Source organism: Oncorhynchus keta, chromosome 2 (genome assembly GCF_023373465.1).
Source record: "Oncorhynchus keta strain PuntledgeMale-10-30-2019 chromosome 2, Oket_V2, whole genome shotgun sequence".
NCBI lineage: Eukaryota > Metazoa > Chordata > Actinopteri > Salmoniformes > Salmonidae > Oncorhynchus > Oncorhynchus keta.
In genome coordinates this window covers 79,724,176-79,740,400 of record NC_068422.1, presented here as the reverse complement: position 1 = coordinate 79,740,400, position 16,225 = coordinate 79,724,176, and the positions used below count along the sequence as shown (strand labels likewise).

Genomic DNA, 16,225 nt, shown 5'->3' with positions numbered 1-16,225 from the left:
TAGCCTAAACACACAGCACAGCTCCTACCCGAGCTTCACCTATGTTTACCTCCACTCCCTCACACTCTCAGTAGCCTAAACACACAGCACAGCCCCTACCCGAGCTTCACCTATGTTTACCTCCACTCCCTCACACTCTCAGTAGCCTAAACACACAGCACAGCTCCTACCCGAGCTTCACCTATGTTTACCTCCACTTCCTCACACTCTCAGTAGCCTAAACACACAGCACAGCTCCTACCCGAGCTTCACCTATGTTTACCTCCACTCCCTCACACTTTATCAGCTCCAGTTAATTAATAAAGTAGCTTAAAAATATACTTTTCTGCTGCTTCCTTCACTCGGATCGGACGACCAGGTCTATATTGAACGGGTCTAGTTGTCCTTGGGTCCTTTCGGAAGGGGTCTCTATATAATTTTTTATTTTATTTATGCATATCGGGTCCAGATGGGAAAGCCCCAGGTCCATTTCGAATGGGTCAATGTTTTTGGATCCGTGAAGGACTCTATTTCACAGTTCAATGAGATGGATGTGCCACTGTGTTTTCCTTTTTTGTAGTTAGATAACGAAGTTCGGACAAGGTAAGAGACACAGGAGTATTAGCATGGACTTATACAGTGCATTCAGAAAGTATTCAGACCCCTTGACTTTTTCCATATTTTGTTATTTTGTTACAGCCTTATTCTAAAATTGATTAAATATTTTTTTCCCTCATCAATCAACACACAATACCCTATAATGACAGAAGCAAAAACATGTTTTTGAAAATGTTTTAAAAATAAAAAAGATTACAGCATTGAGTCTTCTTGGGTATACAGGGTATACTTCTTGGGTATACAGGGTACACCTGTATTTGGGGAGTTTCTCCCATTCCTCTCTGCAGATCATCTCATGCTCTGTCAGGTTGGATGGGGAGCGTTGCTGCACAGCTATTTTCAGGTCTCTCCAGAGATGTTCGATCAGGTCCAAGTCCCGGCTCTGGCTGGGCCACTCAAGGACATTCAGAGACTTGTCCCGAAGCCACTCCTGTGTTGTCTTGGCTGTGTGCTTAGGGTTGTTGTCCTGTTGGAAGGTGAACCTTTGCCCCAGTCCAAGGTCCTGAGCGCTCTGGAGCAAGTTTTCATCAAGGATCTCTCTGTAACTTGCTCCGTTCATCTTTTTCAGTGGCAGGGACTGGGAGACCAGTCAAGATCGAGGCAAACATCCCCACAGCATGATGGTGCCAGGTTTCCTCCAGACGTGACGCTTGGCATTCAGGCCAAAGAGTTCAATCTTGGTTTCATCAGACCAGAGATTCTTGTTTCTCATGGCCTGATAGTTTTTAAGTGCCTTTTGGCAAAATCCAAGCGGGCTGTCATGTGCCTTTTACTGAGGCATGGGTTCCGTCTGGCCACTCTATCATAAAGGCCTGATTGGTGGAGTGCTGTGGAGATGGTTGTCCTTCTGGAAGGTTCTCCCATCTCCACAGAGGAGCTCTAGAGCTCTTTCAGAGTGACCATTGAGTTCTTAGTCACCTCCCTGACCAATGCCCTTCTCTCCCGATTTCTTAGTTTGTCCGTGCAGCCAGCTCAAGGAAGAGTTTTGGTGGTTCCAAACTTTTTCCGTTTAAGAATGATGGAGGCCACTGTGTTCTTGCGGACCTTCAATGCTGTAGAAATGTTTTGGTACCCTTCTCCAGATCTGTGCCTCGACACAATCCTGCCTCGGAGCTCATGGCTTGGTTTTTGCTCTGACATGCACTGTCAACTGTCAACTGTGGACCTTATATAGACAGGTGTGTGCCTTTCCAAATCATGTCCAATCAATTTAATTTACCACAGGTGGACTCCAATCAAGGTATAGAAACATCTCAAGGATGATCAATGGAAACAGGATGCACCTGAGCTCAATTTCGAGTCTCATGACAAAGGGTCTGAATACTTATGTAAAAAAGGTATTTCTGTTTTTTGTTTTTTATACATGTGCAAAAACAATGTAAAAGCTGGTTTCGCTTTGTCATTAATGGGTATTTTGTGTAGATTGCTAGGAGGAAAAAAATATTGAATCTATTTTAGAATAAGACTGTAACGCATAACAAAATGTGAATGCAGTAACGGAGTCTATAGAACGCAGACCATTCCATTGACCAGATTGGCGCACATTCAGCAAATTGGATCTAGCAAAGTGGATATTCCTCAAATCTGTCATGAGTTATGTTTTGTAACAGGCCCACAATGCACTTACTTATGTCTGATTTTTATATATTTGGCTTTGTTCGCTGAATAACATTTATAAGTTGTCCGGCTTAAAAGAAGTAACTGTTAAACGCTAACTCCTGCTCGTATAATCTGGTTAGCATAGCTGGCGCATACAGAAATCAATGGTGGTAGTCAAAGTAGTTTTTAACTGTAATGAAGTTGATTGGTGATGATGACATGAACATATATTGGGGTTGACATCCATACAGCATGATACTCTGATTTCGACCTCAACATAGTGTGAAATACACATATGAACAATATCCTAAATGTATGCTAATTTTGCTGGGATTCAGTGAGCAGACTCGGGATCTTTCCCCCACTCTATTCCATGGCAATTGAGTTCAATTGACCTCTTTACCGCATCTACAGTATTAGCCTGTTAGATCCAACCACGCTAGTCTCTGTCTGCCTGCATGGGGATTTGGAGTCTGGACTGGCTCTTTGTGTAGGTTGAATCATATCCATGTTTACGTGTTTTCTGAGCCATAGAGGGAGGGGGGGAGAGTGGAGAGGGATGGAGGGATTGGAAGAGAGAGCGATGGAGGAGAGACAAGATAGAGAGAAAGGTAGGTGGCAGGAGGCGGAGACTGAAAGGGGGGAGAAAGAGAGCGAGACCAGAGAGGAAGAAGTGAGGGGGATAACTGGGCCTAAAATCAGTCTTCTCCAGCAGGTGGCGTTAAAAAAAGTAATTATCGCTCACCAAGCAAGGTGTTTTTGTATGGAGTGTCAAATTTAGTTAACAATAAATGTAATGGCTTATTTACGGGCAGTCATTGTAAATAAGAATTTGTTCTTAACTGACTTGCCTAGTTAAATAAAGAAAATGTGTTAGATGTGGCTTATTTGATCTGATATAAGTTTGGTAATACTTTTACCAGTCTAATCATATTAGGAGAACATGTGACATCCCAGAATCTTTGAGAAAAAACACTTTATCGGAGTTTTGCCTGTTGTTCACACGCGTATCTGCCCTCTCATTGGCTAGAATGGTCCCACCTGATCTTGCCTCCTCCCGACTGCCTTCCATTTCTGAAGTCATTTATTTTCATTGTTAGATCGACCACTTGAGTATCTGGTCAATATAATGGATCATCTGTGGCAAGACAGAGAGCTAGAGATGGAGAAGGGAGGAGGCTCAGTCACTATCTATATCTCTCTGTTTTGATCCAATAAACATGTTGATAAGAACACAGCAGGCTGGGGCAGGCAGGCAGTCAGGCAGGCAGGCACAAGAGAGAGAGACTGTATCCGTGTCTCTCTCTCAAACTGTACATAGCAGAGATCTATTGTATCAGTCTACTGGTTCATATGTTCCGTCTGCAGACACTCTGACACACACACACAAACACACACACACACACACACACACACACACACACACACACACACACACACACACACACACACACACACACACACACACACACACACACACACACACACACACACACACACACACACACACACACACACACACACACACACACACTACATATTTTCTCCCTGAAAAATATCTCTGCATTCTGCTTATTATGAGCTATTGAGACACCACAGTTATGGACATATTAGACGCTGATTCTCACACAATAACCAAGAGGGACATTATATTATTGAATAAAAAAAAAAGTGATAATCCCTTATTGAGGTCATTAGGTCATTCAGTATGCTAAAGTATTTATTTAAAGTATGTGCTAATATTGTAGCTAATACTGTACTGCATGGTTACTTCCCATGAACATGTATGTAACTTAAATGTACTGCAGCCTTCTTGAATCAGTCACTATTTGTATCGAGTTTAGTGCATTTAATAAGGCATTAAGCAACCATGGAAACAATTAAATCATTCATTTTAAGTGAGGAAAAATAAACAGAGCTGGACTGTTAATAACAGTGAAACAAAATAACTATTCTTACTTAATTATAATTCTTTGTGTAATAATTCCTTTTTGCCTTTAAAAGATGCATTGAGGAAGACGACATATACTGTACTGCACCACATGGCAGCACACACTCCTGAGGTCATTTATTTAGCACAGCAAGGACAATCTTTATATTATCGTTCATCAATTATTCAGAGACCGTTTCCATGAAACATAGAGGGAAAGAGGAGAAAATGGAGTCCAGTTTTCCTATTTTGTCTCTCGTTTAACAGACGTTGATCCTTAATGTTTGTCCTGTTATCTTTATTTCAGGAAAATCGTCATTAAATTTGGAGGGATGAAGAAGAAGAGGGAGACAGAGTCTTCAGAGGAGGGGTCTGATGAAGAGCGTCCGCCTCGAAGATACTTTAAAGACGATGACTCGGTGAGTCCCTCCCCCAGTCTCCAAGCTGCAGCTCGCAAAAGCCTTAGGACGGTGTTATTGTGATTATTATAGGCATGGAGTCCCTCCCCATGTCTCCAAGGCTACAGTATGCAGGCTCTTTATGGCTGCAGAACTCTTATGACGGTGTTATTGTGATTATTATAGGCATGGAGTCCCTCCCCGTGTCTCCAAGGCTACAGTATGCAGGCTCTTTATGGCTGCAGAACTCTTATGACGGTGTTATTGTGATTATTATAGGCATGGAGTCCCTCCCCATGTCTCCAAGGCTACAGTATGCAGGCTCTTTATGGCTGCAGAACTCTTATGACTGTGTTATTGTGATTATTATAGGCATGGAGTCCCTCCCCGTGTCTCCAAGGCTACAGTTTGCAGGCTCTTTATGGCTGCAGAACTCTTATGACGGTGTTATTGTGATGTTTAAGGCATGGAGTCCCTCCCCATGTCTCCAAGGCTACAGTATGCAGGCTCTTTATGGCTGCAGAACTCTTATGACGGTGTTATTGTGATGTTTAAGGCATGGAGTCCCTCCCCGTGTCTCCAAGGCTACAGCATGCTGGCTCTTTATGGCTGCAGAACTCTTATGATAGTGTTTTTGTGATGTTTAAGGCAGGGGTAGGCAACTATATTTATTTATCTATTGTAGTATTATTATTAAAAGGCATGGAGAGGCCATTTCCTCAGTCTGCAGAACGCAGGCCTTTGTGTTTAAAGATTCATGTCATATTGACTGGTTCTTATGACAGTGTTGTTGTGATAGTTAAAGCCATGAAGAGTCCCTGTCCTCGGGCTCTCTTGTTGGCCATGCTGATGCTGATGCTGAGTGGAATACAGGAGTCACAGCTGTGGTATGGAGTCAAAGTACACCGGGTGGTTCAGAGCGAGTTCAGGACCTAACCAACTCAAGAACGAATAGCTCCAGTGTAATTTACTGTTGTTGATGTTAGAGTTGAGGATTATGTAGGGGTAGGCCTCTCACCCCTAACTCCCCTCTCCCCCTTGCTGTGTCATATTATGGATCGACTGGGGATTACACCCCCCCCCGCCCATGTGTTGGTATAATTATCCTCATTATCATCCCACCCAGTCTTAATTAGAGCTGTCTGAAGATGTCATTTAGAATGATTCTCCATTCCTGTCTGTTGCACTATAAGTGATGGAGTATGTAGACAGACAGCTCTGAGAACAGCTACAGCATCATCACCACAGGGGACCCCTCAGCCTCGGAGGTAACCTGACAGGCAGGGAAGGAGGGACCACTCAGCCTGGCAGGCCTGAGTCTTATATGGTCAGGGTTATTCTCATCCACAGACACGTTATTAGTTTCAACTGAATGGTATTTAGTACCTCATTAAACTGTGGCTGTCATTAGCAGGGTCTCTGATGTGTTTTCCTAATAATAAACACTAAGCACACTTCAATGCCACACCTATTGATGCGGAGTGTATACAACACACAGACACATGCACACACACTATTGAGAATAGACAGGACTGCCTTCGATGGCTGCCCACATATTAACCCAGTAAAACACAGGAAAAGAGTTATACTGATATTTTGGCTGTGCTGATTTGTACAATACAGAACCTCCGTAATACTAAACGTCTTTCCCTTACCCCCCCTTAGACGCGTCGGTCGAATCGCCAGGTGAAGAGGAAGAAGTATGCAGAGGAGGGAGAGGCCAGGGTGTCTGATGAGGAGGTGAAGGTCATGGTTAAAACCAAGAAGACCAGCACTGCTGCAGCACGCAAAGAGCCAGCACAGCAGCTGTTTGTGGTGAGGAGACACTGGCCTGGCCCAGGCAGCAATCAATAACTCTCAATAACATTCAGTTGTTCTAGACCAGTTGTTTCCAACTCCAGTCCTCCAGTACCCCCAACAGTACACATTTTTGCTGTAGTCCCAATGAGTGGAATCAGGTGAGTTTGTCTGGGGCCACAACAACAATGTGTACTGTTGGGGGTACTGGGGGACTGAAGTTGGGAAACACTGTAGGCCTGATAGGTTCTACAGTACCAATACATCTCAAGATTACATTCTTCATTGCTCTAGCATAGCCCTATCTAGAAACACAATGCATCTCAGGCTCTGATAGGTTCTACAATATGTACAGTACAATGCATCTCAAGATTACATTCTTCATTGCTCTAGCATAGCCCTATCTAGTCGAATATGTGTGTTATAGCAGTACAATGCATCTCAAGATTACATTATTCATTGCTCTAGCATAGCCCTATCTAGTCTAATATGTGTGTTATAGCAGTACAATGCATCTCAAGATTACATTCTTCATTGCTCTAGCATAGCCCTATCTAGTCTAATATGTGTGTTATAGCAGTACAATGCATCTCAAGATTACATTATTCATTGCTCTAGCATAGCCCTATCTAGTCTAATATGTGTGTTATAGCAGTACAATGCATCTCAAGATTACATTCTTTATTGCTCTAGCATAGCCCTATCTAGTCTAATATGTGTGTTATAGCAGTACAATGCATCTCAAGATTACATTCTTCATTGCTCTAGCATAGCCCTATCTAGTCTAATATGTGTGTTATAGCAGTACAATGCATCTCAAGATTACATTCTTCATTGCTCTAGCATAGCCCTATCTAGTCTAATATGTGTGTTATAGCAGTACAATGCAACTCAAGATTACATTCTTCATTGCTCTAGCATAGCCCTATCTAGTCTAATATGTGTGTTATAGCAGTACAATGCATCTCAAGATTACATTATTCATTGCTCTAGCATAGCCTTATCTAGTCTAATATGTGTGTTATAGCAGTACAATGCATCTAAAGATTACATTCTTCATTGCTCTAGCATAGCCCTATCTAGTCTAATATGGGTGTTATAGCAGTACAATGCATCTCAAGATTACATTCTTCATTCCTCTAGCATAGCCCTATCTAGTATAATATGTGTGTTGTAGAGTACAATGTATCTCAAGGCCATACTTCATTCTGATATACATTGAACATACATTAACCTGGTGTGTGGAGTATGAAGGTTGTACATGGAGCTGTTAAAGTGGTTTGTTTCCATCTTGTCAATGCTGCAGGAAAACCCCAGTGAGGAGGATGCTGCGGTTGTTGACAAGATCATGTCATCTCGAATTGTCAAGAACGAGGTAGGATTACAATCATTATCTTTAATGCCACACTCACTCATACCACTCTTTGTAGTACTATAGTATTTTAGTTTGCAGTAGTACATCTACAGTCGTGGCCAAAAGTTTTGAGAATGACACAAAAATTAATTTTCACGAAGTCTGCTGCCTCAGTTTGTATGATGGCAATTTGCATATACTCCAGAATTTTATGAAGAGTGAATCAGATCAGATGAATTGCAATTAATTGCAAAGCCCCTCTTTGCCGTGCAACGGAACTGAATCCCCCCCCAAAAAATTCTGCTGCATTTCAGCCCTGCCACAAAAGGACCAGCTGACATCATGTCAGTGATTCTCTCGTTAACACAGGTGTGAGTGTTGACGAGGACAAGGCTGGAGATCACTCTGTCATGCTGATTGAGTTTGAATAACAGACTGGAAGCTTCAAAAGGAGGGTGGTGCTTGGAATCATTGTTCTTCCTCTGTCAACCATGGTTACCTGCAAGGAAACACATGCCGTCATCATTGTATTGCACAAAAAGGGCTTCACAGGCAAGGACATTGCTGCCAGTAAGATTGCACCTAAATCAACCATTTATCGGATCATCAAGAACTTCAAGGAGAGCGGTTCAATTGTTGTGAAGAAGGCTTTAGGGCGCCCAAGAAAGTCCAGCAAGCTCCAGGACTGTCTCCTAAAGTTGATTCTGCTGCGGTATCGGGGCACCACCAGTACAGACCTTGCTCAGGGAATGGCAGCAGGCAAGTGTAAGTGCATCTGCACACACAGTGAGGCGAATACTTTTGGAGGATGGCCTGGTGTCAAGAAGGGCAGCAAAGAGCCCTCTTGTCTCCAGGAAAAACATCAGGGACAGACAGATATTCTGCAAAAGGTACATGGATTGGACTGCTGAGGACTGAGGTAAAGTCATTTTCTCTGATGAATCCCCTTTCCGATTGTTTGGGGCATCCGGAAAAAAGCTTGTCCGGAGAAGACAAGGTGAACGCTACCAACAGTAAAGCATTCTGAGACCATTCATGTGTGGGGTTGCTTCTCAGCCAAGGGAGTGGGCTCACTCACAATTTTGCCTAAGAAAACAGCCATGAATAAAGAATGGTATCAACACATCCTCCGAGAGCGACATCTCCCAACCATCCAGGAACAGTTTGGTGACGAACAATGCCTTTTCCAGCATGATGGAGCACCTTGCCATAAGGCAAAGGTGATAACTAAGTGGCTCAGGGAACAAAACATAGATATTTTGGGTCCATGGCCAGGAAACTCCCCAGACCTTAATCCCAGTGAGAACTTGTGGTCAATCCTCAAGAGGCGGTGGACAAACAAAACCCCACAAATTCTGATAAAATTCAAGCATTGATTATGCAAGAATGGGCTGCCAGAAGTTAGTTGACAGCATGCCAGGGCGGATTTCAGAGGTCTTGAAAAAGAAGGGTCAACACTGCAAATATTGACTCTTTGCATGTAATTGTCAATAAAAGCTTTTGACACTTATGAAATGCTTGTAATTATACTTCAGTATTCCATGGTAACACCTGACAAAAATATATAAAGACACTGAAGCAAAAAACTTTGTGGAAATTAATATTTGTGTCATTCTCTAAACTTTTGGCCACGTCTGTACTTACCTTCCACAATGCGGATTTGATTTAATTTAGCCCTCTGTCTTTTCCACTATCCACTGAGTGTAGAAAACATTAAGAACATCTTCCTAATCTTGCACCCCCCTTTTGCCCTCAGAACAGCTTCATTTCAACGGGACATCAAATCAAATCAAATTTATTTATATAGCCCTTCGTACATCAGCTGATATCTCAAAGTGCTGTACAGAAACCCAGCCTAAAACCCCAAACAGCAAACAATGCAGGTGTAAAAGCACGGTGGCTAGGAAAAACTCCCTAGAAAGGCCAAAACCTAGGAAGAAACCTAGAGAGGAACCGGGCTATGTGGGGTGGCCAGTCCTCTTCTGGCTGTGCCGGGTAGAGATTATAACAGAACATGACCAAGATGTTCAAATGTTCATAAATGACCAGCATGGTCGAAAAATAATAAGGCAGAACAGTTGAAACTGGAGCAGCAGCACAGTCAGGTGGACTGGGGACAGCAAGGAGCCATCATGTCAGGTGTCCTGGGGCACGGTCCTAGGGCTCAGGTCCTCCGAGAGAGAGAAAGAAAGAGAGAATTAGAGAGAGCATATGTGGGGTGGCCAGTCCTCTTCTGGCTGTGCCGGGTGGAGATTATAACAGAACGTGGCCAAGATGTTCAAATGTTCATAAATGACCAGCATGGTTGAATAATAGTAAGACAGAACAGTTGAAACTGGAGCAGGAGCATGGCCAGGTGGACTGGGGACAGCAAGGAGTCCTCATGTCAGGTAGTCCTGGGACATGGTCCTAGGGCCCAGGCCAGTTGAAACTGGAGCAGCAGCATGGCCAGGTGGACTGGGGACAGCAAGGAGTCATCATGTCAGGTAGTCCTGGGGCATGGTCCTAGGGCTCAGGTCCTCCGAGAGAGAGAAAGAAAGAGAGAAGGAGAGAATTAGAGAACGCACACTTAGATTCACACAGGACACCGAATAGGACAGGAGAAGTACTCCAGATATAACAAACTGACCCTAGCCCCCGACACATAAACTACTGCAGCATAAATACTGGAGGCTGAGACAGGAGGGGTCAGGAGACACTGTGGCCCCATCCGAGGACACCCCGGACAGGGCCAAACAGGAAGGATATAACCCCACCCACTTTGCCAAAGCACCGCCCCCACACCACTAGAGGGATATCTTCAACCACCAACTTACCATCCTGAGACAAGGCCGAGTATAGCCCACAAAGATCTCCGCCACGGTACAACCCAAGGGGGGCGCCAACCCAGACAGGCCGACCACAACAGTGAATCAACCCACCCAGGTGACGCACCCCCAGGGACGGCACGAGAGAGCCCCAGCAAGCCAGTGACTCAGCCCCGTAGCAGGGTTAGAGGCAGAGAATCCCAGTGGAAAGAGGGGAACCGGCCAGGCAGAGACAGCAAGGGCGGTTCGTTGCTCCAGAGCCTTTCCGTTCACCTTCCCACTCCTGGGCCAGACTACACTCAATCATATGACCCACTGAAGAGATGAGTCTTCAGTAAAGACTTAAAGGTTGAGACCGAGTTTGCGTCTCTGACATGGGTAGGCAGACCGTTCCATAAAAATGGAGCTCTATAGGAGAAAGCCCTGCCTCCAGCTGTTTGCTTAGAAATTCTAGGGACAATTAGGAGGCCTGCGTCTTGTGACCGTAGCGTACGTGTAGGTATGTACGGCAGGACCAAATCAGAGATGTAGGTAGGAGCAAGCCCATGTAATGCTTTGTAGGTTAGCAGTAAAACCTTGAAATCAGCCCTTGCTTTGACAGGAAGCCAGTGTAGAGAGGCTAGCACTGGAGTAATATGATCAAATTTTTTGGTTCTAGTCAGGATTCTAGCAGCCGTATTTAGCACTAACTGAAGTTTATTTAGTGCTTTATCCGGGTAGCCGGAAAATAGAGCATTGCAGTAGTCTAACCTAGAAGTGACAAAAGCATGGATTAATTTTTCTGCATCATTTTTGGACAGAAAGTTTCTGATTTTTGCAATGTTACGTAGATGGAAAAAAGCTGTCCTCGAAATGGTCTTGATATGTTCTTCAAAAGAGAGATCAGGGTCCAGAGTAACGACGAGGTCCTTCACAGTTTTATTTGAGACGACTGTACAACCATTAAGATTAATTGTCATGGACTATACAAGGTGTCAAAAGCGTTCCACAGGGATGCTGGCCCATATTGACTCCAATACTTCCCACAGTTGGCTGTTGAGCGTGAAAAATCCTGCAGCGTTGCAGTTCTTGGCACAAACCGGTGCGCCTGGCACGTATTAGCCCCGTTCAAAAGAAATAAAATATATAGTCTTGCACATTCACTCTCTGAATGGCACACATACACAATCAATGTCTAAATTGTCTCAAGGCTTAAAAATCCTTCTTTAACCTGTCTCCTCCCCTTCATCTACACTGATTGGAGTGGATTTAACAAGTGACATCAATAATGGATCATACCTTTCACCTGGATTCACCTGGTCAGTCTATGTCATGAAAAGAGCAGGTGTTCTTAATGTTTTGTACACTCAGTGTATGAAGAGCTTTTGGACCATGCTGGTCATTTATGAACATTTGAACATCTTGGCCATGTTCTGTTATAATCTCCACCCGGCACAGCCAGAAGAGGTCTGGCCACCCCACATAGCCTGGTTCCTCTCTAGGTTTCTTCCTAGGTTTTGGCCTTTCTAGGGAGTTTTTCCTAGCCACCGTGCTTCTACACCTGCATTGCTTGCTGTTTGGGGTTTTAGGCTGGGTTTCTGTACAGCACTTTGAGATATCAGCTGATGTACGAAGGGCTATATAAATACATTTGATTTGATTTGATTTAGTCTGTATTCTGTTCTATAATATTGGTTCCTCTTCTAGGTCGCTCCAGGAGTTATCGTAGAAGTGGAGGAGTTCTTTGTAAAATACAAAAACTAGTAAGGCATTCTTTTTCATTCCAGCTAAGATAATTGCATTCACATTTTTTAATGTTTGTATTCAACCGAAAAAGCCAAATACAGTATGTTACACAGAGCGATGTAAGACACAGCTTGTCATTACTAGTTCTTGCACTACCACTTTGGGATGCCTTTGACTGAACTCACATGTGACCTCATTGTAGTTTCACTAGAACAAAATCCAGGCCAGTCTAAAATGAAGACTAATTTGGTGTGTAGTAGATTGTAAATCCTATACAAATGTAAAATGTACAAAATGGCACACAAATGGAACATTTAAACATAAAGTAAACATATATCCATTTGAAAGATGTACGACGTCATAAAAGACATTCAAGGTTTAGTTTGTACTATACGTGTGTGTTCTCGTGTGTTCCTGACTCTGTGTGTTGTCCCTCGGTCTCTCTCAGCTCCTACCTCCACTGTGAGTGGGCCGTAGAGCAGCAGCTGGAGAAAGACAAGAGGATTCAGCAGAAGATCAAACGTTTCAAGATTAAACAGGCACAGAGAGCCCACTTCTTTGCAGATGTAAGACCCTTTCACACCTGTGTGTGTGTGTGTCAGTGTGTGTGTGTTTGTGTGTGTGTGTTTGCCTGTTCAGCACAGGCGTGTTTGCATGCATCTCTGTAGTGTGCTTTAGGAGGATCCCTTAGAAGGATCCCTTTAACCCTGACTATGTCTTCCTGTGTGTTTTAGATGGAGAAGGATCCCTTTAACCCTGACTATGTCTTCCTGTGTGTTTTAGATGGAGAAGGATCCCTTTAACCCTGACTATGTCTTCCTGTGTGTTTTAGATGGAGGAGGATCCCTTTAACCCTGACTATGTCTTCCTGTGTGTTTTAGATGGAGGAGGATCCCTTTAACCCTGACTATGTCTTCCTGTGTGTTTTAGATGGAGGAGGATCCCTTTAACCCTGACTATGTCTTCCTGTGTGTTTTAGATGGAGGAGGATCCCTTTAACCCTGACTATGTCTTCCTGTGTGTTTTAGATGGAGGAGGATCCCTTTAACCCTGACTATGTCTTCCTGTGTGTTTTAGATGGAGGAGGATCCCTTTAACCCTGACTCTGTCTTCCTGTGTGTTTTAGATGGAGAAGGATCCCTTTAACCCTGACTATGTCTTCCTGTGTGTTTTAGATGGAGGAGGATCCCTTTAACCCTGACTATGTCTTCCTGTGTGTTTTAGATGGAGGAGGGTCCCTTTATCCTTCCTTTGTTTTAGATGGAGAAGGATCCCTTTAACCCTGACTATGTCTTCCTGTGTGTTTTAGATGGAGAAGGATCCCTTTAACCCTGACTATGTCTTCCTGTGTGTTTTAGATGGAGAAGGATCCCTTTAACCCTGACTATGTCTTCCTGTGTGTTTTAGATGGAGGAGGATCCCTTTAACCCTGACTATGTCTTCCTGTGTGTTTTAGATGGAGAAGGATCCCTTTAACCCTGACTATGTCTTCCTGTGTGTTTTAGATGGAGGAGGATCCCTTTAACCCTGACTCTGTCTTCCTGTGTGTTTTAGATGGAGGAGGATCCCTTTAACCCTGACTCTGTCTTCCTGTGTGTTTTAGATGGAGGAGGATCCCTTTAACCCTGACTATGTCTTCCTGTGTGTTTTAGATGGAGGAGGATCCTTTAACCCTGACTATGTCTTCCTGTGTGTTTTAGATGGAGGAGGGTCCCTTTAACCCTGACTCTGTCTTCCTGTGTGTTTTAGATGGAGGAGGATCCCTTTAACCCTGACTCTGTCTTCCTGTGTGTTTTAGATGGAGAAGGATCCCTTTAACCCTGACTCTGTCTTCCTGTGTGTTTTAGACTGAGAAGGATCCCTTTAACCCTGACTCTGTCTTCCTGTGGGTTTTAGATGGAGGAGGATCCCTTTAACCCTGACCCTGTCTTCCTGTGTGTTTTAGATGGAGGAGGGTCCCTTTAACCCTGATTATGTCTTCCTGTGTGTTTTAGATGGAGAAGGATCCCTTTAACCCTGACTCTGTCTTCCTGTGTGTTTTAGATGGAGAAGGATCCCTTTAACCCTGACTCTGTCTTCCTGTGTGTTTTAGATGGAGGAGGATCCCTTTAACCCTGACTCTGTCTTCCTGTGTGTTTTAGATGGAGGAGGGTCCCTTTAACCCTGACTATGTCTTCCTGTGTGTTTTAGATGGAGGAGGATCCCTTTAACCCTGATTATGTGGAGGTAGACAGAGTACTGGAGGTGTCCTATTGTGAAGACAAGGACACAGGAGAGGTACGAGCGGTGGGGGGGCAGGAGGGGGGCCTCTTTCATTCACAACAAATGACCTCCAACGGAGAGATGATTAGACTGCCTTTTGTTAGGAAGAGAGAGAGAGAATGAATGTGTATGTCTGAACATTGTGTGTGTGTATGTGTGTATGTCCTTGAGTGTGTCTCATCTCCTCATTTGTAGAAGATACTATTGTAAAGAATGGGGTCATTCCATACATGTGTATTATGGTTGTTGTCTCTGTTACTTTAGCTGTGGGTGTAGCTGCTAGTGTTGCTCGGTGTACCAGTTCCACGGTAACACCACAGTAACACCACGGCAATACCACGGTATCAAAACCTCATGATACTTATAATACCAACATTTTAAAATACCATAGTACTGTTTGATCTAAAGAACCTGCTGGTGCCAGTTGAATTTAAGCATCTAGTCTGTTGTATGAGCAGGTCCAATAATATTTACTTCACTTTCATCAACATATCACGTGGCAGCTGTAATCAGCCAGCCTCACCCCCTACCAGCCCCCACTGACCTGCTTCTCTCCGGCCTCTCTTCATGCTCATCTATTCCTCCATATCAGCTCGTGATGTCGACCCTGATGAGACCTCTGTTGTTACATTTGTACATTAGTTACATTGGAGCAGCACGCAGAGCGAGCAGCAAAGTTTGTACATTATATAATTTCATCACCTGTTATAATCAAGGGCACAGGCCAGTTTGATCTGACTTTGCAAGTTCACTGTCATGCAGCCTCTGAGTGTCAGAGAGGGAAAATAGAGCAGCGCTTCACGACAGGCATGCTTACAACTTTACAGCAAAGAAAATGCTTGTCCCTAGGGTAACCATATTTCCGCCACACCTAAGGTCACGAGACATGACGATAGTCAAATTCCATATGACCGTTTAGTTGCGGAAATTAGAGTTCTCCAAGCTCTGATACCATAAAAAAAGCCAGCACTGATAGTAGCCTACCAAACTTGCTAACTCTATTGTCCCTCTAATAACTCTGACATCAATGCAAATGTTGTTGAAAATCTAATCAGACACTTCATATGAACTCGTGCAACATTTCAATCGGCTATGCAATTGCCTGAGAAAATAGAGTGATGGCTTCTCCTGAAAAGAGGAAGATCAGCTTTCTATAGGCTAGGCCTACTATACTATTTTTCAACTCCTAATATTAAGCACATTGCTTCTCTTTACAACAGTAGTATGGCCTACCTGGCTGGCATGAAAATGAACCACGAGAAAACCGTCCTCCATTAGCTATTTAAGTACATAGGTGACGTGTATTTTTCCCCTGCCCGTTTCGAGACGGGTGCATGATAATGGTCCATTTTAAATCAATACAAATGTCACACATATATTATTTAGTATATGTAAAGACAAGATTAAATCAAGAATAGTCTGATGGGTGACAATATTAGCCTATCACTTGTGAATGTTATCACTTGTGAATGATACCCAGCTTCAGGCAAACAGCTCATCATTTTTTAAAGACTTTTTCAAATCATATTCGCATACCTCATATAGCCTAGCCCATAGACTTATATGTTTTGATAACATTTGTATCATAACTAAAGTGGCCAAAGTAACTTCTCAAAATTAAGCACATTCATCCACTTTACAATGGGTGTAGAGCCTAAATGACATAGATACGTAGCAGCGCGTGAGATCAAGTTTGGGGAAGATCATTTTCACCATAAAAATGCACCTTTATAATAAAAACAATACATGCATAATC

At 43.5% G+C, this 16,225-nt stretch overlaps 1 protein-coding gene across 1 annotated transcript in view; it reads left to right on the top strand.

Annotated features, from left to right (window-relative positions):
- The window catches only part of chd9 (chromodomain helicase DNA binding protein 9), a 112,935-nt gene that overhangs the window by 33,861 nt on the left and 62,849 nt on the right, over positions 1-16,225 (top strand). Inside the window, exons 3-8 of the mRNA XM_052484789.1 lie at positions 4,434-4,545; positions 6,190-6,339; positions 7,628-7,696; positions 12,169-12,224; positions 12,656-12,773; positions 14,398-14,484. Coding sequence (XP_052340749.1) covers positions 4,434-4,545; positions 6,190-6,339; positions 7,628-7,696; positions 12,169-12,224; positions 12,656-12,773; positions 14,398-14,484 — 592 coding nt within the window. The remainder of the gene's footprint in view (positions 1-4,433; positions 4,546-6,189; positions 6,340-7,627; positions 7,697-12,168; positions 12,225-12,655; positions 12,774-14,397; positions 14,485-16,225) is intronic.